Source organism: Spodoptera frugiperda, chromosome 17, assembly GCF_023101765.2.
Source record: "Spodoptera frugiperda isolate SF20-4 chromosome 17, AGI-APGP_CSIRO_Sfru_2.0, whole genome shotgun sequence".
NCBI lineage: Eukaryota > Metazoa > Arthropoda > Insecta > Lepidoptera > Noctuidae > Spodoptera > Spodoptera frugiperda.
This window is the reverse complement of record NC_064228.1, coordinates 1,442,289-1,468,447: the sequence shown is the minus strand read 5'-3', so window position 1 is coordinate 1,468,447 and position 26,159 is coordinate 1,442,289. Positions and strand designations below refer to the sequence as shown.

General features: G+C 35.5%; 1 protein-coding gene across 1 annotated transcript in view; it reads left to right on the top strand.

The window, feature by feature from the left end:
- Positions 1-25,878, top strand: part of LOC118276749 (homeobox protein SIX2) — a 32,872-nt gene extending 6,994 nt beyond the window's left edge. Inside the window, exons 2-7 of the mRNA XM_035595267.2 lie at positions 3,300-3,962; positions 11,993-12,203; positions 12,989-13,116; positions 13,465-13,569; positions 14,910-14,968; positions 22,921-25,878. Of these exons, the coding sequence (XP_035451160.1) occupies positions 3,858-3,962; positions 11,993-12,203; positions 12,989-13,116; positions 13,465-13,569; positions 14,910-14,968; positions 22,921-23,080 (768 nt within the window). The 5' untranslated portion in view covers positions 3,300-3,857 and the 3' untranslated portion in view covers positions 23,081-25,878. The remainder of the gene's footprint in view (positions 1-3,299; positions 3,963-11,992; positions 12,204-12,988; positions 13,117-13,464; positions 13,570-14,909; positions 14,969-22,920) is intronic.
- The last annotated feature ends 281 nt before the right edge of the window (positions 25,879-26,159 follow it).

Genomic DNA, 26,159 nt, shown 5'->3' with positions numbered 1-26,159 from the left:
GCAAAAATGTTGAGTAAACAAATTGTTCGGTGATTCATTCTATACTCGTTTTAAGCCACGGTTTCGCCCATTCGAAAAATACAATAATCATTTTACGATAAATGTAGGTGTCTATTGGCATTAACCTTCCATCAACTCAACAAAATCGATTCAATAGTTTTGACGTTTAAGCATATCAAACAAACAAACATAATATTATTGATTTCCATTTATAATAATATTAATGAGGATTAATTATTATATTTTACATGTATTATGTAACAGCTAAACATAATAACATTTGTAGAGATTGTTATCACTGAATATTTTATATTTTATAAGTTAATTGATTTAAAATAGTATGAACGTTGCTCGTCCCAATCTGATAGCCATCTTAGATTATGAGCATAGATAAAAGAATTTACGCAAACACATAGACAATAAAATCTCTGTCACGTTGCAAAATGACAGAAAAAAAGAACGGAATTTATTATTTATTGGGTGCGAACGAAACGGTTCGAATCCACGTTCCTAATCCGTGCAGCCAGGGAATGGAACAATCTGCCGGCTTCCATTTTTCCTGAGAAATACAACCCGGGTCTTTTCAAGGTCAGAGTGAATAGGTACACGATAAAAAGTCTGTGTGCTCCATCTTCGGCCACATCTTCGCTTCGCCGTCCTTTTTTTTGTTGAGGGAGGAAAATCATCCATTGACTTCTCTTGCCTTGTGCGAGGCGAGAGGATGTGTCAGACTCTTACTGGATAAAAACTACCCTGTTCCTACTCCTGCTTTTCGAACTGGAGCCCCGGTAAACCCGCTAGGTAGTCCACAGCTCCAGATCAGGCATCAGCTCTACTGGGCCCCTTCTGTCTTTTCGCCGTCTTGGCAGTAAGCGGGTTGGTGGCCAAACGCAGACTTATATTATATACGTTAAAAAAATATATCTCAGACATATTTTAGCTTTTATAAGAATTGTATTAATTTGAGTATCTTAAAGTATTTCAGTTGACGAATAGGAACCATTTGGAAGGCATCCAAATACGTTACAATGTGACTACAAAATGCAACCTAAATTTCTTCAATGATTCTAAATTTAAAATGTGTTTTAGAGACGTTTGGTGACGTTCGATGTTTTTCTCACAAAGTGGCCTTATTTATTTATTTATTACGCTTTTTTTTTATTCTTTGAATAAATTTTATCGTAATAGCTTGTTCTATCTAGTTTTTGGAACAAAAAATGTGTTAATATTTTTTTTATTGACTGTTTTCATGTCTATTTTATTGATAAAATCTTAAAAATTGTACCATGGTGGATTATTATTAGTATAACTAGAATAAAATTAAAATCAACTAGCTTCTTCCAACTGCTTCGCCCGCGTTCCCGTGGGATAAAAAGTGTCTTAAGTATCATTCCAGACCATAATCTACCACTGTTCCAAGTTTTGTCCCGACCTCTTCTGTCATTTTGACGTGATTGAGTAACAAACATACAAACAAACTCTCAAACTGTCACATTTATAATATAAGTAGGATAAAGATTATTACCTAGAATACTTATTTATTTATTTAATGTTAAATGTCCAGTAAAATTTAACTACATATCGCAGAGAACCATGAACAAATCCACTCTCAATACTCTCAAGTCAACGACCTTTAAAAAACTCCAAACCACCAAACAATCCCATTTCATACTCTCTATGACACAATTTATCCGCTAAAACTGTCAGGAGACAAAACAAGAAACAAAACATCGACAATAAATGCACATCACTGTTAACCCGTCAACTCCATATATCAAGGAGCTCTCCCTACAGATCGTGTCGATGATAAAAATTACTTAAAACACCAAACATTTAACATCGTGCCCCCTAACGACCCTCCTGCATCTCTTTCACACTTTATTAAACCCATAGAAGAGAAAGAGACAGAAACAGAAGTAAACTTTGTCTTTACAGAGCATTTTAGGCATTGTAACACAAATTTTTCGATTGTTTTATAAGATTTTGTACTAAATCTTGCGTTGTCGCGTCACTGGATCTCTGTAATGCTTCAAAGTACGTGTTGGTATGTTTTTTTTGGTGATAAAAATATGGAAAATTGATGGCAGGTCCCCTTTTTTGAAGATTTTGTGGTTGATTGCGATGAGAAATTGATTTAATGTGGTCTGACTGTGGGGTTTTATGTAGGGGTAGGAATTCATAGTGAATTTATTAGTTTAAGTGCAGTCCTGTTATAATACAAATGTGAGGAAGTTTTGTTTGTTGAAAGCTGTCTAATCAAAACTTTGATGGTAATTTCAGTCAAGTCAATCATTTATTTCTCCTTTAATCAACATGCATAACACTTTTATATCGATAAAATTGTGATAGTAGTTGAATTATTTTGCTAGATACCTAAGTATGATTATCCGAATTTTATAAGACTTCCCCATTTTCTGTTATGCAAAAAGCAACTTAAACAGTTTGTTATTATTGCCGTTTTTCCATCACCGTATATTTTCCAAGGTCCTAGCTATTTTATGAATCTGAAGTATTGCCAAATGTTTGTTTACTGCGTATTTTTGCTATGCGACAAAACAACATTCTCAAAAATACATTTGATTAAGGTGATATTAGTTTTAAGTCAGACTAATGGTAGACATATTCTTCTATAATTTACTAGAAGCTCCATAACAATCAAGTTTAACATATTATAATATATAATTTACCTAAGGGTAACGCATTACATGTATGAATACTACGAAACTTATCACTCGACATTGTAAATTTCTTAAAGAAACGATGGGTGTTCCCCAAGGATCAATTATTGGCCCATCCCTAATTCTCATTAATATGAATGCACTACCGTTTCGTCTAGATTGTAAAATAATGTTGTTATTTACAGAAATTATGTGTTTTTTTTGCACTAAGATGATTATTGGCGATGCAAATACATGTTGTTTGTAGGGAAAAGTATTTAGAGAATAGATACATAGATTTTATTGAAATATCATACGACATAAGCAGGTTATCTCAAATGAAGTACTATCGTATAATGCGCAATCTTAAATTTCTCTCAATCTTCAAATCTTAAATGCATTGCAAACTATTCGTTCCCTACCCATTTGAAAGAACTGCGTTGAAAATAATAAAGTCCTGTCAATGGTAATTTTATTAGGTATGACGTGGTAATTGTCTTCGTGATAATGGTTTCCGTACCCTGAAGGCGCTAACGGGAATTAATTATCGACCATATTTTAAGCATTAATGTTCTTGTCCTTGTTTTACTTATGACCATTAAATTAGCAGGGGTTTAATTAAAATTATTTTCTTTGTTACAGGTGAACGCAGTGACCGTCAGCAGTAATTAAAATAAAATGAAAAAGAAGAGAAAACCAATATCGGAGTGAAACACATCAAACCAAAAATAATTTTAAAAAGCATTTATTTAACATAAAAAACTGCATGGTGTGAACGGACTTTAACCAGACAGAGACTGGGAGTGAATTAAAAAAGTAAAATTCAAAAAAAGAATAACGTCAAAAACAACTGAGTGAGTTTTTAATAAACAAACTTCAAACCATTTTCGAAATCGGAACACAAATAAGTAATCGACGTTTAAAAGGTGATCGCTTTTGTTTAAACATTTCTGGGACTGCCGCCTTTTTATGTTTATTTACCGTTTAAAAGTATTTTCGAAAAACAGTGGAAGTGCAAACATTTGCTTTATAAACGCACTTGATATACCGAAGTTTAAAAACGTTATTTAAAAAAAAACAAAAGTGCGGGAAAGTGAATGACAGTTCTTGCGGTTTGCGAAAAATCCGCCATTTTTTATTAATTTTTCTCCGAGATTGGTGTGAAATTGCATCAAAGTGGCTGGAGACGAGCATTTGGACATGTTGGGGGGCCCCGAATGGGGTCAGCGGGAGTCGAGCCCCCCAAGAGATGCTCCCCTGCCGAGTTTCGGCTTCACACAGGAGCAAGTCGCGTGCGTTTGCGAGGTAAGCTTTAAAGAAACAAAACAGTAACTACTAACTGGATTTTTTAATTGATCATTATTATAATTGCTTTAAGCTATAAAGATGTTCATTAAAATAATTATACATATTATAATATTAGTGTCCCAATTATTTTTGTTTATTAAATATCTGTTTTATATATTAATATCTATCTGTCTTCTTGTCTTATAACTATTGGGATGCATAATAATAATGAGGTCGGAAGTTACGTATTTAAGAAGTATATTAGATGAAATAGAAAAAGCTCTAACGTAAGAATATCATCCGGTATTAATTCAGCTAATGCAGCCTTTGTAAATAAATGAATTAATATCAAGAAAAAAATTTTAATGCACTCTGCAGTCTGGCAGAAAAGTACTTAGACAACTGAAAATTTTAATTGTTTTTTAAAACTATAAAATAACATTTCGCAAAACTCTTGCGGGAACGATTTTTACATTGCTATCTCTCTCTCTCTTTTTTCTTTTCTTCTTTGAGAGATAGATTTACGAAGACTTCAGAACTTCTGCGGTTAGAAATCTAAAAGACTATAAAACATATGAGAAAACAACAAAAATTAGCCCAATACATACAAACACAAACATATTAAAATACCCCGTTACATGTATCGGACGCGGCCAAAGGAATTCACTTGTTTTTGTTTACCTATACGTTACGTAAGTGCGTGTTTTATGATGGCCACGTACAAAATGGTGTATTTATGTTGTTTCTACGTCTACCTACTGCCCGATATACGCTTTGCCACACGTATCTAAGTAATTTATTGAAATAAACAACCTGTCATCTTATTATAATGGTTGTTTTTAATAAATAAGATGTTATTGTGACTGTCTATTCCATTCTTAGACAATAGGCTTTTTTTAGACTAAAAACCACCCTGTTCCTACTCCTGCTTTTCGAGCCGGAGCCACAGTAAACCCGCTAGGTAGTCCGCAGCTCCGGAAAACGGACTTACCTAAGCTGCGTTTTTATTTGAAAAGATGCGTGCTATGGATGGCTTCCCTACTATCGATACTTCGCATACTCGAGCTGCATCTTCCTCGCACAGCTCCATAGATTAGTATGAGTGGAAACGTTCACATAGTTTCACAGCTTAGCTATTACATCTTCGGAGCATAGCTAGATAACACATCTCTGGTGGAAAAGCACTCTAAGGCCGGGACTCCACCAAAGCAGAGATGTGTGCGGTGTGCTGTTTGCTGTGCGAGAAGAGATGTTTTTCAGCTCGCGGGACTCCACCAAAGCGGAGATGTGTGCGGTGTGCTGTGTGCTGTGCGAGAAGAGATGTTTTTCAGCTCGGGTGCGGGGCGTGGTACTAGCAAGATGGCCGGCCGGCGCGCGCGCAGGGTTCTGCGGGTTGCTAGCGGGCGAGAGGGGGGAGGGTGACATCGCTCACTGCACGCCGCTCACATCTCTCGTCTCCACTGCGCGTCGTCCGCGCACAGCTCACATCTCCGCTTCCATCGCGACCTACAAATATTACACATCTCCGCACAGCGATCTCCACTGAAGCTGAGCGGAGAGGAGACGTGTCAATAACTCAATTCTATTGGTTGTTTAAAAAACATCTCCTCTCCGCTCGTCTCGTCTCCGCTTTGGTGGAGTCCCGGCCTAACTCTCATCTTACGTCTAACACAAATCTTAGCACAATAAACAAATGATTTAAAAAGTTACAACCATTTAGCCTAAGTTTACAATGTAGTTGAACTTACTTGTAGGTACAGTCATTTGATCAAGTACATAACTTGATTTCAATCTTATCTCATAAAGTATAAGGCCTATTTTCCTTTCTTTAGAGTTTTATTGATGATCACATCTGAATATCAACCTTATTGCTTTCAAACATAAGGGTGACTACTGGTTTCTGCTTTAACAGTTCTAGTACAGCTGTGTTGGTATTCTCAGAAGTCGACTAGGTCCAATTTTAGTTTAGCAAGCAAAAAGCTATAAATGATTGCACTGTGCTTGTTTAAATATAGCAACGTTTAAGGGCTTTGTTTCCGGCGGTAATATGGCGTTAATGACTTAAATTAGTTCCCGAGTCGGGCAAAATATTTTTGGCATAGGAATAGGCTAGCTTTTTTATGTTGTAAAGCCGGTAACAGAGCAGACGGATCACCTGATGGCAATCACCGCTGCCCATGGACACCCAAAACACCAGAGGCGTTACAAGTGCGTTGCCGGCCTTTTGGGGGTTAGGAATTTAAGGGTTGTTGGGGAATCGGGGATTGGGAAGATTGGGAAGGTAATTGGGCCTCCGGTAACCTCATCCACACAACGAAACATAACGCAAGCGTTGTTTCACGTCGGTTTTCTGTGAGACCGTGGTATCACTCCGGTCGTTCGTGCATCACCTACCACAAGGTGACCCGTCTCCTTGTTTGTTACCTATTCCATAAAAATACTAAGTCTTTTGTTCAACAGAGGACGACATTTGGCTGGTAAAGACGATACTCAATGTTTGCATGAGTACACGATTTCAAGCGTCCTAGTCCATTGACAGTAATCTACAGTTCACATTCAGTAGCTAAACTATATAGAAGTAGGTTTTAAATTGAAAATAATCCCAGACTATACTTTTATGCATAAATAAAGACATATCTAATCAACTTCTTCCGTTACTTCAGTCTGAGTCTGGATGTAACCAGTTAAATCCAGATTTAGTCTAGACTTTATTTCCTAAGTCTGAGGACGTGTTGTTAAATTTCATGATACTTGCGTGGAGTAGGAATTTGGTAGAAAGAAAGAAAGAAACTTATTGGTACGACTGTTTAACCCGAGAATAGACCTTACTCAACAGATTAAAGGTCCATTCTCAGGTTGATCAACTGTTTAGTAATAACGGAAAATATGTTCTATACCTAGCGACTGGCGAAGACGGTTGGTCAAAACTTAAATAAATAAAGCCTGGTAAAAACATGGAAATAGGCAACCATTGTTTACATGATTTTATTGTAACTTTCGTGAGACATACTAAATAAATTATTATGTTATCGTGTGTCGCGGAATGCTGCTCATGAGCCTCTGGCATGGCTTGAAACTAGTCGAGTTCCTTGTCAAAACAGTACGTGAGTAAGCCGATAACATAATAATTCATTGTTTACATGTTTAAAATATTTTTTACTATCTATGGAACTTCTTGAGAAAATATCTTGGTGTGCGAACAGTTCTTTAAATCATTTAAGAGAGATATTGACATATTGCAAGCTACAGTGTAAACTCCTAAATCTGCCCACACTGCAACTGGTCACGTATTGTCGTTTCTCGTCCATTTCAATATTTACATTTGCAAATGCTTACTAAAAGTGTTTATTTATATAGCAATGGTTCAGAGTTCCTTATAGAGTACCTATTTGATATAAGTGCGCTTACATAACTATTGTATAAAGAAATGCAAGCAGTTTTTGATGGTATAAGTCGGTAAACGAGCAAATTGGGGTAATCGGGCCTCTGGCAACCTCACTTACACATCGAAACACAATGCAAGCGTTGTTTCACGTCGGTTTTCTGTGAGGCCGTGGTATTACTCCGGTCGACCCGGCCTATTCATGCCGAAGCATGGCTCTCCCCTTATCACCAAATAACATGTTTTATCATTGACTGCATATCTGGTTTGTAAGGCACGATCTGCAGTAAAAGGATCTATATGTTGTGGCTAGCTTGTCTTGCTTCTCCCAACGGCCACATAGCTGACATTTCATACTGCCAAAACTATTATAATTATCTTCCATCTTTGTATAAGTTATTGTGATTTTAACGACACTAGTCGATCTAACAGCCGTGGTCAGAGTCATTTAACGGTTACTTTACCCAGTCCTTAGCTTATCTATATAAAATTGTTACTAAGGAATAGTTTAAGTAGTCATTAAGTGTTTTTGAGTACAGCAGTAAAAGACAAATAAGTTTAACAGACAGTAAGCTGACATGGTCACTCGTAATATGTCATCCGTGATCATTGCGCTTGCAACAGTGCCGAAATATCGGAACTCATAAAAACGAATAAACATGGTAAATATCCCGTTCTAAGCTCTAATGAGAAGAGAGAGAGAGGGAGCTTCTTTGTAAAAGATAATGTTATTTCATCAATTTTATTTAAAAAACTCTTCCATCTCAAGATACGTCACTGTCTTCTAAAACACTTTCTCAGACAATTAAAATCCTGTCTACAAGTTGTGAAGTTAGACAAAACAAACAGGGTTGGTAACCTTGGCGACATGGCTTCCTCCCGGTTATCCGGTTACCGGAGGGCGGGGCATCGACCGGAGATAGGGATGGGTGGACCAATCGAGTTGCTATGAAGTAATTCAATTTGGGAGAGAGTGAAATAGTAGGTGTAGGTACGAAATACATAGTTTAAAATGTAGTATTTTGGACCTTTTCGAGAATTTCTCAGTAGTAGTACGGAGTCTGGAATTGTACTCAGTATATGGCAATAGGTTCACCCCCTATTATATGGGTCTTGTAACACAAATAGTGAAAAGTGGGTGTACATTGTACAGTGGCATTACTGCTGTAATGTGCACTTCTAGCTACCTCTTCGGAGATAAAAGGCGTCACGATACCTTATTTTGGATGTTTTTAGATGTAATGTTATGGGGGAATTTCTTTGTTTTACATTTGTTTGCACTCTACAGGCTTAATTATCAATATTGATAGACTTTAAGGTGAAAAATGGAGGTTTCTAGGAAGCAGATGTTTATTTAGGGTGTTGAAATATTCGGCCATAAAACTTAATAAAATGCAGTTACAGCAAACCTTTAAGATAATCTTAAACTATTCATGTGTCGCAAAGAATGGGAAAAAAACTTTATAGGAACTTTGAACACAATGAAAATGAATTTTGAAGAATAAGAAATTTTATTTACTAAAACATGTGTATGCATATGGTAAGGTGTCTCACATTGAACCAGGTAAATTTCAAAATCTCATAGTGGGCTGGATTTTCAATCAATGTCTTTAATTTTTTGTGTATACTTAGCAAATTTATCTAGCTTTAATTTGTAAAACATTAATTTCTCATATTCCTTTTAGTTTCAGTGTAAACAAGGTTTTCATGAAAAATGATTTTTGGTTCAATGAGTACCCCAGGTGGTACACATTTAACCAGGGTATGGTCCACATTTAGCCACCTTATTTCTATGTATTCTAGTTCCATTTATAAGCGAAATCAAAGCGAAAAACTTTGTGAGAATAATAAAAACAGGAATAGTGAATTATACAATTTTTATTTATTATAAAACAAACTATTCAACAGTCTAATAATCAGCCTTATATTTAATTTGATTAAAATCACTTTAAATCTTATACGAATACTTTCACCTGTGCAGTTTAAGGGCTTTAAGCATGTTGCCAGCCAAATGCCCACCACTTTTCTTGTTAACACTTCGTTTCGCACCATTTTATGACAAATTAAAAACATTTCTTTAAATAAACTCATTTAGTGACTGGGATGTACGTAATGTTCCAGGGCTCAATGTGTACCACCCTCAGGTGGCTCACTGTGAGACACACCACGTTTTGATAACTAACTTCAATATTTTACCGGCAAATCAATCTCGTAAAAACACGAATTATAGCGCTTTTAATTGCTAACTAACCATAGAAAACAATGTATATATAATTAAATTGATATTATTTAATGGAAAAAAGCTAAAAAAGAATTGAATTTCCAAAAAAGACTTACTTTTTGAGTCAGTTTGCTTTCGAATGCTCCTTATAAAAACACTTTGCTCGCGATCGCCACGTAAACTAGTGGGCAGGAATGGAACGTAAATACCTCTCTTTTACTCATATTAGCGCACTTTAGCAATGTCACATTTTCGAGATTCGGCGGTGGTTAAATGTAGCTGCCTGGTTCAATGTGAGACACCCGACCCTACATAATTAAAAAAAATATACATGCATGTGAGAGCTTAAATAGTGGTAGCTCACGCACGACGTCTTTCATTTGTCATGACATGCAAATATATTTAGTTTCTTATTAATTATTGTAAATGAATTGTTAATCCCCGCAGGAGTAGACAGTGTTGCTTAACCAAACCAACAATTACAAAATAACCCAAAAACAGCCCCAAAAAACCTAACTTAACCCAAAACACCATCGTTATCATAGTTACCATAAGCTAGCAGACCCCTTGAAATCTCATTATCTACACCGGGCGCCTCGCAAATTACTGTAACCGATACCTAGCCATTAGGGGCCGAAGCTGTTCAGTTTGGGCACCCACCGTAACAGCCATAGTGGGGCTGATGGAGAGAAAATTTTATTTTATGTGAAGGTGATATGATAGAATTAGGATTATGTGGTAGTTGTGACTCGTGTTGGGGATTCAATAATGGTAGGATTAGTTAGATTTGATTATGTGGTTGTGTAGTGTATGTTTTCGTTTTTTGCCCCAGTTTCGCATGGGTGCAATGGTGATATATTATGCATGTATTACACATAAAAATTGTCCTCTTGAATCACTCTATCTATTTAAAGAAAATTGCATTAAAATCCGTTGTGTAGTTTTAAAGATTTAAACATACAAAGGGACATAGGGACAGAGAAAACGACTTTGTTTTGTACTATGTAGTGATAATGTATTTGAAAGGAGATAGAAACAATTTGATGGGCTGGTTCGTGAAAACAGAAAATGAGTGGACATTAAAACTTTAAATGTTTGTGTCTTCTTTAAGTCTCCCACATCTCTGGTTAGTTTAAATAGGTTTTTGGTTATAGATAGATACAACTAGATATTGTCCACGACTTCGATCGCATAAAATAATGGCAAATACCGACAGAATTAGGGTATTAGATTTTTTTTTAATAAAAGTATTTTAAGTTATTCCTTAGTTTATCAGCTATCTGCCAATAAAAGTCCAGTCAAAATCGGTCGTCCTATCCTGAACCACCCTATCAAGTCCTTTTCAAGAACTGATAAAAAATAAAATTGTTAAATAGAAATTAAACAGATACTGCACAATTTTAACAAAGCACTATGGTTGTCATGGCAACTAATCAACAGCCCGGGGGTGGTCACAAACACGGCTATCGTAGTATTTGCGCAGACGCACATGTGCAAGCGCATCCGGTACCTAAACCAATACATTTGAACTTCTAAACAAATAATGCATCCACCGGGATCTTTGCCAATTTTTTGCTTCAGCAATGTCAATTTATGACAACGGATTTAGAGAGTGCAGTGTCTAAAATGTGTTTTTAGACCTTTGTTGTCAATTTTTGATGGTTTTAAATTTAGACGGATCTAGGTTTTTGGCTGGATTATGTTTTCTGGTTAGACGTAAAGAGTGGGTGTTTCAAGGGCGATATGTGATCTTGTTTTGGCTTGAAAGATGAATGATATTATTATATCATTGACATAATGTTTACTAGAGTTATTTAGTAAGATTGCGAAAGTGTATAAATAAATCTCTATCCACCCTATCAAAGGATTGGGTTCAGTAGGGTCCGGTTTGAAAAGCAGGAGTAGGAACTGGGTGGTTTTTAGTCAGTAAGAGTCTGACACTGCCTCTCGCCTCGCCCAAGGCGAGAGAAGTTATTGGATGATTTTCCCCCTCAAAAACAAAAACCCTTTCAAAGGGGTGACAAACAACTAACTTATACTCCTATGACATCAGCAGATTATTCCTAGCTAATGATTAATTATATTTAACGCATTCACCGCCGTACTCAGACTTTAAAGGTTACTTAACCCAGTACCTAGCATTTGTTTTCAGAACAAAATTGTTACTAAGGAATAGTTGAAGTAATAATAACTTTATTTATAACATACATTGAACACATTAAAAGACCCCTGGCTCCCAAACTAGGCTTATTGCCTGTGACTTGGGAGTCAGTTCCTCCAGAAAAAGTAACCTTCAAATATCTCTGAGTAGGGCAGTTAAACTCCTCATTTATTACATGTATCTAATGACCATACTGTCTATGAACATCACTATTTGCTTACCATCAGGTAACCCCCTCTATTCTATAAGAAGAGACTTCTAAAACATATCCTTTCCATTCCCAGGTGTTACAGCAAGCAGGTAACATCGAGCGGCTAGGTCGGTTTCTCTGGTCGCTGCCGGCCTGCGAGCGACTCCACGCCCACGAGTCGGTGCTCAAAGCAAAGGCTATGGTGGCCTTCCATAGAGGGAACTTTAAGGAGCTGTATAGACTGCTGGAGTCACACACCTTTAGCCCTCATAACCATCCCAAGTTGCAGAGCTTGTGGCTTAAAGGTGAGTTTAACTTAACTTGATTTGCCTATAGAAGACAAACGTTACGTAGTCTTTGTAAGAGTAATGTTTGGTGTTATCGGGATATATGTATATACCATGTTTATTAGTTTTTGTGCGTTTCCGATATTTCGGCACTGTTGCAAGCGCCATGATCACGAATGAACTCGCAATAAGTCGTAAATATCCCGTTTTAAGTTCTAATGATATTTCTAGAAACCATGTCAGTTTAAAACTTATACTGTTTGTTATTCTCTAAGAGGGCTCAGATGATATTTAAACAAAGAAAAAGCATTTATTCGACAGAAGATACGCACACAAATACAAGTAGCGAAACTATCTATAGCACGCATCTTGCCATTTAAAAAACCGCTTAGCTGAGTCCGTTTTCACCAGTGTTAAACAATTGTGTACCAACGAATATGATTGGTGGAAATCAAACCCATCCACAGCAACGTTAGCACATCTCTGATGGAAAAACACCCCGAGACGTCCACTGCTGACCATAGGCCTCCCTCAATTCATCGTTTAACATGAATGAAACAGTTTGTTAAATTAATTATTATGTTATGGGTGTACTCCCGTAACTGTTTGACGAGGAACTCGACTAGTTTCAATCCTTGCTAGAGGCTCATATTCATGAGCAACATTCCGCTATACACGACGCGTCGTGAAACTAGTCGAATTCCTCGTCAAACTGTTACGTGAGTAAGCCGATAACATAATAATTAATTTAGTATGTCTCACGAAAGTTTGTTAAGTATTTAATATATTTTTAATTGAACCAGCACACTATATGGAAGCGGAGAGGTTACGAGGCCGGCCGCTGGGCGCCGTCGGCAAGTACCGCGTGCGACGCAAGTTCCCTCTGCCCAGGACCATCTGGGATGGAGAGGAGACTTCCTATTGTTTTAAAGTGAGTATCTTACTGTTCTACACAATATTATTAGAATATTAAACGAAATATTAAAACGATATCTATTATCGCGCGTTTAATATTTACGTCCGTTGTAAAACATGAATGATATTGGTTAAGCTATACGTGTTGGCAGCCCTAGCTGACCCAGCAAACTCAAAACCAAAATTAGCTAAATAGGTTCAGCCGTTTTCGAGTTTCAGCGAAGACAAAGATATTTTAAAGATAAAAGGACCATTGAAACAATGCTGTATGAGAAAATTACTAAAAATTAACCGACATAACTGACTTACGGCGAGGAAGTTATTTATATCTTTAAACTAAGTAAAGCTTTCTTGTTACATCCAGGAAAAATCCCGGTCTGTACTCCGTGACTGGTACCTCCACAACCCTTACCCCTCGCCGAGAGAGAAGAGGGAGCTAGCAGAGACCACGGGCCTCACTACTGTACAAGTAAGTTTACTATGTAATATAATAACTATGCTTATTGCAATTAGCAGTTTCAGTATTGTGTTCTCAAACATCTGACTAGGTCATACAATTTAGTAAGTACCTAAGTGATGCATTGCGTTGAATGGTTTGAGTGTGGAAGTTTCGTGACATACACAGAGCATCAAAGTAATTAAGCTCAAAACTATCAACCACCCTCGTTGCACTAGTGCGTGAAGCAACATCGAAGGATTTTATAGTACCTAACTATCGTGACACATATTAAATTAACTAAAAATCATAGTTTGTTCACGTAAGTTAATAGAGAAAAGCTCTATTAATTTCGAGGCACAGAGTGATTCTTTATCGTGAGCAGTGTGCGCAGACGCTACTCGTAGCGTCGCCGTATCGCCGCGTATCGCCGCCGTATCGCCGCGTCTAAGTAAACCTTGATTTTTAGTTAGATTTTGAGGACATTATTAAGAGTGATAACAAAACTAGACCATTATATATCCATCTATCAACTTCTTCAGCTCATTAACCGTGAAGAATTAAATAAAAAACGCCGCAGCTACTCTTCATCAGACAGTGCATGCCTCGTTCAGTTCAGACGGTCACTTTGTGGTTGACGGCAACCTGACACCGTTTCCTCAAACTATACGGATCGAATTACTCCATGCAACTATGTATTATTTTATATGTTGTATATATGTTCTATGTATTAATCATCGTAGGTTGTTGGATTGCTCAGTGGATATAAATATTACTGCTGAATCTTCAGTTCTGTGAATTGTAAAATTATGTAGGTGGTGTTTTGGTGACTAGAGTTTTTTGGTGAAATGGATAGTATCGATTCTCTGGCTGGGAAATGTATGTACAGGGACTTCATGAGTTTAGAATATTCTCAGTAGGTATTGAAGTAAGTCCTAACTGTTCCAGTTACAGTCTGGTCTGATTTCAACAGTTAATAAGAATTAACTAAAAATCCCAATTTACTCACGAAAATTAATGGAGAAAAGCTCTATTAACTTCGAGTCACAGAGGAACTACTAGTAGGCTGCACGACGTCGCTGCGACTGCGTACGCTATTCATGATGAAGAGTCCGTCTGTGACTCGAAACTAGTAGAGCTTTTCTCCATTAATTTACGTGAGTAAACCGTGATTTTTAGTTAAGTCAGTATGTCTCACGATAGTTATTATAAAATATAGCAAATAAGAATAATAATAGTGAAAGCCAAAGACAAATTCATATCAGCATTTAATGCCCTACTTAAAATTGACCTCCCCCATCTTATATCCGAACTCTTGTCTATCCATCGAATATGGCAATAATAAGATACTAAATACATATTTCTGGTTTCAGGTTTCGAATTGGTTCAAGAACAGACGACAGCGAGACAGGCAAGCAGAACACAAAGACAGGTGAGTCATTGAAATAATAAATAAATATTATATTGATGATGAGTGCAATCTGTGCCAACCATAGCGCGGTGACTGGGCAACCGACTGCCTCGCAACGTGTAGCGTTTTCGGAGAGCTCTGTGTGATCCACAAATTGTTGTTGCGGGTCTGCGTGTCATGTATAGATGAACTTGTATGTTTGTAAACGCACCCACGACATAGAAGAAAATCTTAGGGTGGATGTGGAGCAACGCTTTTTTAATAACAAATAAAAAAAAAAATAGTATAAGCCAGTAAACGAACAGACGGATCACCTGATGTGTTGCCTTTTGGGAAGATTGGCAAGATTGGGAAGATTGGCAAGATTGGGAAGGGGGCTCCGGCTCAAAGCAGAAGAAGGAACGAGGTGGTTTTTAGTCAGTAAGAGTCTGACACTCCCTCTCGCCTCACCCAAGGCGAGAGAAATCATTGGATGATTTCCCCCCTCAAAAAGGGACTAATTCCTAAACACTCGGTTTTAGGTACCTACCATTATAAAAGGGAGGATGATTGGGTCAAAAATAAATTGTTACAACTTTTCAATACAATAAAATATTCAAAAATAATCACACTCTCATTCATAAATTGAACTTCTAGCTAAATTTCTAGAAATAAGTCTGCTATTTGACGTCTAAAACTTATGACGTCATAATAGAGTATTTCATACAAAAATCATAGAAAATATCGTTTTTGACGTTTCGAAAAAAGTATTGAATTTGACTAGTAGGAAACATGCCTATTTCAGCTGACTTCAATAATTTTAATTGTTATTATAACATTTAGTTGACGCTGCAGTATTTGTAGTTTATACTTATAACAATATCGAGTTACAACATTCACTGCTAATGAGGTTTCAGTGTTTGTAGGTTGAACGCGTGTATAACCAGGAAGGACTGTAGGTTCGATTACTGGGTCGAGTCAAATGTGTTGATCTGTTTGTTATTTACGATTTTTTGTTGACTTGGTCAATTGATTTGGTTGGCTGTTGCGTTATTGTTTAACACATTGTATCCCCGGAGACATCGGACGATGTCAAGCGACGTCGAACGACATCGCTGCGACATTTATGAAACTGTTTCTTGTCGCACAGTCGACCTCGAGGACATGCACTCTCAGTCTTAAAGCTCCGGCCACTATGACATACTCCACTTGAAGCGTATCAATAGGAAAAACTATAAACACGACATGTATGATGAAATCTTTTCTAAAATATTATTCCTCACGCGAACAAACTTACAAATATAGATTTAGATTATATCTATGTTATCTATAAAAATCATAATATAACAAAATAGAATATACTGTATGAAATGGCTATCGACGTGTAAGATCTGTTATCTTAATCTCGGCAGCTGTGCCGGCGCATTGATGCAGAAATCCCGGGCTTGACCGCCCAAATACAAAACGGTTAAGCGTGAGTCGGGTTTGGAAATGAGAATATAAATACCTACCTATAGTTAATAGTTAGATAGTTTTTGGGTATTAAAATCAATTTTATTATTGTCTTCATAGATTAAAAAATCATTATTTATTACTGGCGTTCCATTGTCTCTGCCTACCTCCATGGGAGACAGGCGTGTGGTTATGTATGTATGCATTAATTATCATCAGTCATCAGTCCATTTTGACTTATCGCTAGTTGTCATAGGATTGTTGGGGAATTGGGGATTGGGAAGGGGGTTAATTGGGCCTACGGTAACCTCACTCACACAACGCAAGCATTGTTTCACGTCGGTTTCCACGCCATCATACTAAACCCATCACATAACAATTAAACAATAATTTTACTGCGTTTTTTTTAATTTTACCGTTAGTGTCATTATGAAGTTTCAAATTACATCATGTGTCATGTCTCTCAACAAAATGGGTCATTGACATGTTGCTGAATTGGTGATATGAGATATGACACTCTAACAACTTTTTTTATTGTTTTTTTTTTGTATATCATAATAGTAACAGGTATTATGATTCCACGGTCAAAATTGAAATGGTAATTGTCACGCCTCTTGTTAATTGAAGGTGTAATATGTGTTATAGGAAATAGCTGAGGAATCTATTGCTAAAGCATCTAGATCTGGGCTTGTCAAACTATGGGTCGCGACCCATTGTTGGGTCAACCCTAAACCTACTTGCGAATTTTTAGTAGGTTTTGTCTGTAGAAAGATGAACTAACCAACCGTTCTGTATTTTATTTTTCTTATAAACGGTAACGGTTTAATTCCCTGAAGGTAGATGCTGAGTTTGGCGCTTGGTCCATTAAAAAAATCTAGAAACTGTGGTCGGTCTCCTATTACACACGAAAAGTGGCAGTAAGTAATAAGTAATTTTCTATTGTTCTTATCAGAAAAAACAAACATACAACAAGTTCATAGTAATTAATTTATTCATAGTAATTATATTATTAACATACGATATTCAAAGAGCTATCACACAAAAACATCGCACAACTTGTCCTCACTACGTTATTTTTCCAAATTATTCTTCCACAAAGCCAACAGTACACAAATACACAGACATAGGTATAATAACACACAAAGAGGGGAGTACACGTTTGCCTATCCATTTGGCTGGCTTCAAACGAAACCTGATACCCAACATAGTACATCCCTGGAAATTATGCCCTTCACAACGCAAAACCAACCTTATTTCAACAGCACCAACATCGTAAATCAAACAAACGAACGAAAATAGTACATTCAACGGTTACTTTATAATAATTTCCAATTTAGAATATTATCGTTGGGTATATTTGAATTTTTGCGTTCGAAATATTATTTTAATTGAATATTGTTTATGGTTCAATATGGCCGCTGTGTTATGTCAAACGCGCAATTTTTTTATTGGCGGCAAAAATAATGATGAGTTTTTATCAGATTATATAAATAAATGGGATGTTATTTTAGTTGTGAAAAGTATCGAGGAATGGTTATCGAATGAGCTGTAGTCATTTGATGTTAATCGATTGCTTTAAAATTTTAATGATTTTGATATACCATAACCGTTTATAGTATCTTTTTAGCTCTACTGTGTGGTCTACTCAATTCTTATTAGTTATAAGATTTTGAGTATTGTTTTATCATGCATAAGAGCTGATTAGGTAAGCCATAGGCGGCGTTGATTGCTTACCATCAGGTGACGCGTCTGCTCGTTTGCCACCTATTCCATAAAAAAGACAGTTGTTCAGGGTTTTAAGGATTCAATTCCTATGGCACTCTTTATTAGTATCTTTTCTCATTTGCAATGTGCGTACGTTGTAGTATCGCTCTATTTTTTGTCAGAAATAAAAACAACAGCCGAATAGATTAGATCCAACATTACGGCTTTTAATGCCAGGATAGGCAGAGGTGCAGTGCACGTAATACAGGCGATGTAACACCCACTTTTCATCAGCTATTTGTTAAGTCTAAATGTACAATAATAATTAGACGGTGGGTCTATCTATTGCACTGATCTGAAAATCTTCATCACTACATAGTATAAAACAAAGTCGCTTTATCTGTCCCTATGTCCCTTTGTATGCTTAAATCTTTAAAACTATGCAACGGATTTTGATGCGGTTTTTTCAATGATAGAGTGATTCAAGAGGAACGTATAATACATGCATAATAATATGTCAATATTAAAACTGAGGGTTTAGTACGAGTTTGCTTAACGTTTAACGAGATTGAAACTTTACCACGATGTTCTGTACTGTTCGATGTTGTAAGCGGGTGAGAGTCTGAAATCCTATTTAATCATCCACTCATCAATTAAGTGACAACAGACGAGACACAAGATCTTAATTCATAAAACTTCACACTGTTAAAACTTGTCCAACTGTGGGATGCAGTATCTATAATGGATACCATCCAATGACGTATCACGTGCTAGAGAGAGATCAGGCTATAGGTATAAAAAGGACAGCTATATGTAACTCGACACCTTCACATCTGCGGTCTAAAAGCGTACAGGGACGTACTTGGGCCACTGTATTGTTGTAATAATTGATGTATTTTTTACTTTTAATGTATTACTTCCTGAAAGAATGTTGGATCAGCTGCCTTGTTTTGTTGAAAACTTTAAATAAATACGCTTAGGGTTGGTTTGATTGGAACACAGGATATGTTATTTGGTGAGGGTTTGTACTTTGATTTAAAGAAGTTGTATGTATTGATTTAGTTGCTGTTCTGTCGCAATCAAAGCTAGATAAGTATAGTATCAATAATATATCAATAATCCTAGAAATGTCTAACTGCTTTCACAGACACATTATTGACGTTTAACTTATCCTAAATCTTAATAAGTACTTTTTGAATTATAAAATAATGTATCTTTTGTACAAAGCAGTAAGTGCCTTGTGCTCGTAATTTTTTTAACGCTACCTACCCTAATTCATACTGATGTCTAATCATCTAGAAATTAAAGTTGAATTTCGTAAAACGCTTTCAGCACCATAATTATACCAAATAGCGTAAAAACGGATAATAACATTAAATTATTTTACTTACAACAATTATTGCAGCCCAAACGGTAGTAAGACGGCATTTGTCAAATACAAACTATCACAAAAACTACTAAAAGTATTGCATTACCAAACAAAATGAGTATTTTTCCAAAGTTTCAAACAAAAAGGTCTAATACCTTAAACCCTGTTCGTATTTGATCAAGTGGAAGCGTTCGGCTGAATGGGCATGGGTCCTGGATCTTTGCCGGTTTGAAAAAAAAAAGAACAATCTTTATAATCTGTGGAGAGTACAAAGGCTTTGTCTTGGCGCGAAGTTTTTATGAAGTTTTGTTGTGTTTTTTTTTTACTATTAATACGTTTTTATTTACTACTAATCATTGATTATCTTCTTAATATATAAAAATGTATTGCTGTTCGTTGAACGTTCGAGAACAATGGGACCGATTTGGCAAATTGTGGTCTAGAATTATTAGTGGATGTCCAGGGAAGGTTTAAAAGGTAAGACAAAAATGTTTGGCGGTACGAAATTTGCCGGACCAGCTAAGTAGTCTAATATATAAAATTTCCATGTCACAATGTTAGTTACCGTACTCCTCCGAAACGGCTTTACCGATCTTTACCAAATTTTGTATGAGTATTCAGTAGGTCTGAGAATCGGCTACTATATATTTTCTAGTAATAATTTATAAGGCAAAACAACGTTTGCCGAATCAGCTAGTTTAATATAATAATATTATGAATAAGTTACGCAATCATTTCATTGTTATGCGTTTTGATTTCGCTCTTAAAATAATTTTATCTTACTCTGAATCTTTGAGTAGATAAGAATTTTATTTCTCCATTATTTATCTATTTCTAGAGATACATAATTTAAAAAATAATATAATTAAACAAAACACATAAAATACGAAAGACGTGCTGGTGTCGTAAAAGTACTTTATCTTTCTTAAGATAATAGGGTAGATGACTAATTTTTATTTTAATGTCCGTCTTATAGATTATTTTAAAACATTAGACACGTATTTTTTATTTTCTTACGGAACTAATACTTTTGATCACAATTATATCGATTTGACGTCGCTTTTAGGTGCATTTTATACGTAGAAATGACGTGTTTATATGTACAATACTAGCAAACCTGGTAAACTTTTCGCCACCACTGAATTTCCCTGTATTGTCTAATTTTTCTTTCCTATAAACCTCACGGAGCCCTTTCCAACGAATGCAAAAGTGTGGAAATTGGTTAGTGCGTTCTGGAGTTACAGCGTCAGGATTTTTATGTTATAGAAATGTATGTATAATACATCACCATTGCACCCATGCGAAGTTGGGGCGGATGGCTAGTGTACCATAAAAAAGAGAGTTCTACATATTGATAATTATCTTTAAAGTAGTTAAATACAGAAAATATAATATTATCTTATTACTAGTTTACCTGGCAAACTTCGTACCGCTTCAAAAAATCACGCTTCAAAATTAAACCTTCCCTGGACTTCCACAAATACAGATTTTTACCAAATCGGTCCTGCCGTTCTCGAGTTTTGGTGAGCCTAACGAACAGCAATTGATTTTTATATATAGAAAATAGATAGAATAGATATAGAATATAGATAAAAGCTACTAAACTAACCAACTTAGATTTACCAACAATATAAACTAGGTATAAGATTACAAAACTTGGTTGCAGTAGGCAAACAGGGAACACTACCTACGATAAAATTTTACAACTGAAATTCAATAGTTACCTTCGAGTAGTATGTACAATTTATTTTTATTAAACGTACTTAAACGACCTTTGGAAGACAAATGGCAACTGTTTGGCTGCCAACTGATCAGTTCCGTATTCTATTCCCGGTTGTACTTTGTTACATATGTAACTAGATAGAATTAATATGTTCTCTATGTATGACTGACTCGCCGCTGACTCGGTAATCATGTGACTGCCGAGGGGTTTTAAGTTCGATTCCTGGGTAGGGCACAATATTATTCGATAGTTTTTGATTTTTGACAATTTCGTTGGTCGAGTAGTAACAAGTCTCGGATTCGATTCTCGGGTCGGGCAAAGTAGGTATTACTGTGGGCAATTTTCGTAAATTTCTTTGCGTTTTTTTTCTTTTTAAAAAAACTTTCTTCTTAACTTCTATTTATTTATAACTAGATTATATAGAGACCCGGTGGAATAATTCTGTATACCACATTTCATCAAAATTCGTTGAATAGTTTTAGCGTAATTGGAGGACAAACATCCAAACAAACAAACTTTCACATTTATAATTATTAATGTGATTTATCAAATCACTTACTTTACTATCTTCAAGATCTCTGAATACATTATAATGTGTTTATTTCAATTAATTTATATTATTATGCAGAATTATTTAGATAAACACTATTTATTTTAAGCTACAACTATCTTTATTGAGGTATAATTAAAGATAAGGATTGTCTAGCCTAAAAGCTGGTCTAGACTTTAAGGTCAGTTGGTCTGATTAGATTTTATATACGTCAATGTGATAGGGACCTTCGATTGTGGAAAAATTTGGTTTAGAGACTAATTTTTTTACACGTTTTAAGTGTGGGAGAGCCATGCTAAGTTAAGGCACGAATGGGCCGGCTCGACCGGAGTGATACCACGGCCTCACAGAAAACCGACTTGTACCTACGTTGTTGTTGTGTGAGTGAGGTTACCGGAGGCCCAATTACCCCACTTCCCAATCTTTCCCAGTTCTTGATTCCCCAACAACCCTTCACATTCCTAACCCCCAAAAGGCCCGCAACGCACTTGTAAACATGTTTGCCTAAATCAAAAAATTCGCAATCACCCAAATCGATTTTCCCACTCAAAAAAAAAAGAACAACCCAATAAAAACTAAACTAAAGATAACAAAACAGAAATCGTATAAAAACAGCTAGCATACAGCACATCACATCACTATTCGGTTCGTCTATGTCGAGAGAATACCCTGACGTATCACGTTTCGTGCGGGGGGAGGGGGGCTGGCTGTCATCACTGATATGTACCGATGTGCTCACCCCTCATTGGGTACGGTGGGGTAATAATAATTTCTCAATTGTGGCTTTTGTATTTGTATTTTGTACCCGCTTTTTTTTAAAGGATATTTTGGGTGGGCGTTGTTTTTGATGTGTTGAAGTTTTGAATAGATTAATGTTTTTGCTATAATTTTTACGGTGTTTTCGGTTGTTCTAGTAATAATTAGGTACCTATGCATATTATCTTCTGATTTATTTCGTTGCGGGATCCAAGACATGTTTTGGTGATTTCATGATTGTGTCTACCATATTTATCTCGCCTTGAGCGAGGCGAGAAGGTGACAGTCTCTTACTGACTAAAAACCACCCCGCTCCTACTTCTGCTTTTCGAGCTGGAGCCACGGTAGACCCGCTAGGTAGTCCGCAGCTCAAACATGGAACCCTAAAATTAACAATTTTATTTTTAAAAATTCTAACCAAATTCTTTCTTTATTTACAGCGGAGGTACAGGCGACAAGCAACTAGACTCTTCAACAGACGATGACAGCGATGCGCCAGCGCACGGGCCAGCGCCACACGCCCTGCCCGCGCATGCGCCGCAGCCACTCTACCCACTATACGAGCATCCTCTAGCACACCTGCAATACCATCATACGTGACCCTTCGATTACCAATAATGCCATGAGTTTTATGAGATCAAGCTAAAAAGATCAGCCAAATCGACTTCAAAGCCCGAGTGAATAGGTTGCTTATGGGCAGACGTGCTCCATCGTAGGCCGCATCATCACTTACCATCAGGCGAGATAGCGGCCAAACGTCGACCCACTAAATGTAAAAAAGAGTAGTCTCGATTATTATAACGACAGAAAATAGTCGTTAAGTCTTGAATAATAATATTCAAATTAATTACAAACTTGTAGGCTAGGTATAAAAATGCAATAAAGCTTAATCTCTTAACTCATGTGCTAAAGTTGTAAATATCCTGGCAATAATGCTTTGTTCAATAAATTCATTTTTTTTGACAAAAACTTCAAGTTAATATTTCAATTTGTATCAAATAAATCGCTCTTTGTAGGTCGATGTAAATAAGTACATAATTGTGTGTTTTCAAAAATCTTTAGGCCGAATCAAACTTGCCCTTTACAACTTTTAAATATTAAAATATCTAGTTATAATATAGGCTCACATAATTATATTGTTTTTGATTCTTATTATATCAACGGAAAATATTTTAAAAAGTTATCAGTAATAAGTAATTAAGTACCTAAATTACTAAGTTTCGACTTTTCAATAGAATAAAATATCCAACAATAAATCACATTTTCATTTTCGTATATTTCTAACGATATTTAAAACAAATGAGTACGAATTTGACCATCCAATGCAAAAATATTATGACGTCATCATAAAGTATTGAATTTGACTAGTTAATCGGTAGTCTCGACAATCGTGAAAACCGAGGCTGTCAGTGTCGAGAATACAAACTGTAGATATTATATTGATTAATTACTGCGAAACCTTTTAAAATATTTCATGTGATATAATGAGACTTATTTATACTTACTTAGTTATTTACCGAAAGCAGATCGCTTCAGTATTTATGAACCACATAATACATAAGTTGTATAGGACCACAAGAATGTTAATTATTTTGTATTTACTTTGTATATTTTAGTTTATAACCAATATTTAAGTATCAGTTAGTTTTATTTTTATCATTTACACATTTGGTCAGTTCAGCCGTATTTTTTTTTTTGTTCAATTAATGTGAATAAATTTCCACCAATTATGTTACACCTTTTGAAATAACGACTAATTAATGCGTTGCGTTAGATAGTTCTACATTTCAGTAGTACCTATGTTTTTAAACTTTTACTAAACTTTATAAATCTATATTTAAACCAATTATTTATTAATAAGCCTCATTTTGTCATTAACACTACTGACATAGCTTCCCAAAAGTAAATCATAGATGCAAAGATAACGAAAGAACATGACAGAAAAAACATCAAAACAGGTCTCAATAACATAAATAACAGACCACTTAAAAATCACTTGTCCAAGCCTAATTAGAATAATTATCTTCATCATTAATTATTACAAACTATCATAATACTATGTGAGCGATAGAAAAATTCATAATTATTTAAAAAACATGCTTGTTAATGCCAATAATTATCATCAGAATATGGAATAGAACATCATAAGTACTTTATTAACATAAAACATACGATTGCTCGCGATTTTATCTCGTTTTAATACTTTGTATAGATTGTTATCAATGAATCTTTTCGACTATTCAAAATTTTGATTCGTTTTAAATAATTATAGTGACCTCACGATTTTATCTATTGAGACAACTTAATCGCAAGCTACTGGCAAGATTTCGCGAATAAATAAAGGTTAATGGAAACAGATTTTTAAAATTACAGTCATATTACTTGTACATAACTAATTAATTATGTTTGTGGGAACTAGAATAGAATTCATTCTGTTTTGTGTAATGAATAGCAAATATATGCCTATAATTTTCTTGACCATTAAAATCAGTACCTAATTTGAAATAATAAATAAGTTATTTACTTATAGCAATAATAAACGATTTTTACTAGCTTATAATGGTAATAATGCAAATTTGTTTCTGGATATTGTAATTCGATATACATATATGTATTTAGAAATGCTACTTATTTATGTATGTCTGAAATGGTATCTTAACATATAGAATCAAAGTTATTTATTACTATCTTGTCATCATCATAGGTAGCGCACTAATTACATTTAACAGTAATAATATATTTGTCAAAGCATTTAACGATATTTGCCAGTCATTCATAGTAAAATTTGAAATAAAATCATCTAATAAGGGCCATCTAGTGACTAGGCTGAATGGTCTAAGCTAAGAGTACGCCTGTAACGCCATCTCGTAAGCGCAACACAAAACCTCATGCTGTATCCTTAGTATGAGTTTTCTTTACGTTTACAAGAGCACGTTCTGCGCTCTGATTGAATGGTTTATATCGATTCGGCCAATCAGAGCGCTGAACGCGCGGTTATTTCGATTACTTTAAACGTAAAGCAAACTTGTTCTAAGGTTACTATTCTAAATAGAGCATTCAATCGTAGTTGGTAAAAGGATATTATGCTAAAAATACGTTTTGGCATTTATTTCATACTTCATTTATAAGAATCATTTAAGCATTTAATTATTTTACTTAAGTATTATAGTTATGCTGTTTTGACAATATGTTCTGTGAATTATTTCTTGCTCTAACTTTTGAATGTTCTGAAACTTAACCTAAAAATTGTTATAAAATCATTTAAACTTAGGGTACATATCACAATTCAATAAATGTTTTGTAAAATTCTATTTTATATTAGTTCGTAATTTCTTTTGTAAAAATATTTCTAAGTCAATAATTTTATGTTCAAATTATTAAAGTTAGTTTAAAAAATATTTTTGATATTTTATTTGAGTTCTTTATGAAAAGGATTGGCCACAGAAAGCTCTAAGGAGAGTGGAAGGAGGCCTATGCCCTGCAGTGGGACGACCAAGGTTGAACATAATTGAATTCATATTTAAAGAGTGCAGATGCGACAATTACCTATATCAAAAATTCGTCGTTACCCCAAAAACTTTATTGCAAAGTTCTAGTTCACAACGAGCACGTAACTAATTTACTGACAGACAGACTGTCTGACGGACAGGACTAGATAACTGCAACGGGATGAGGTGTG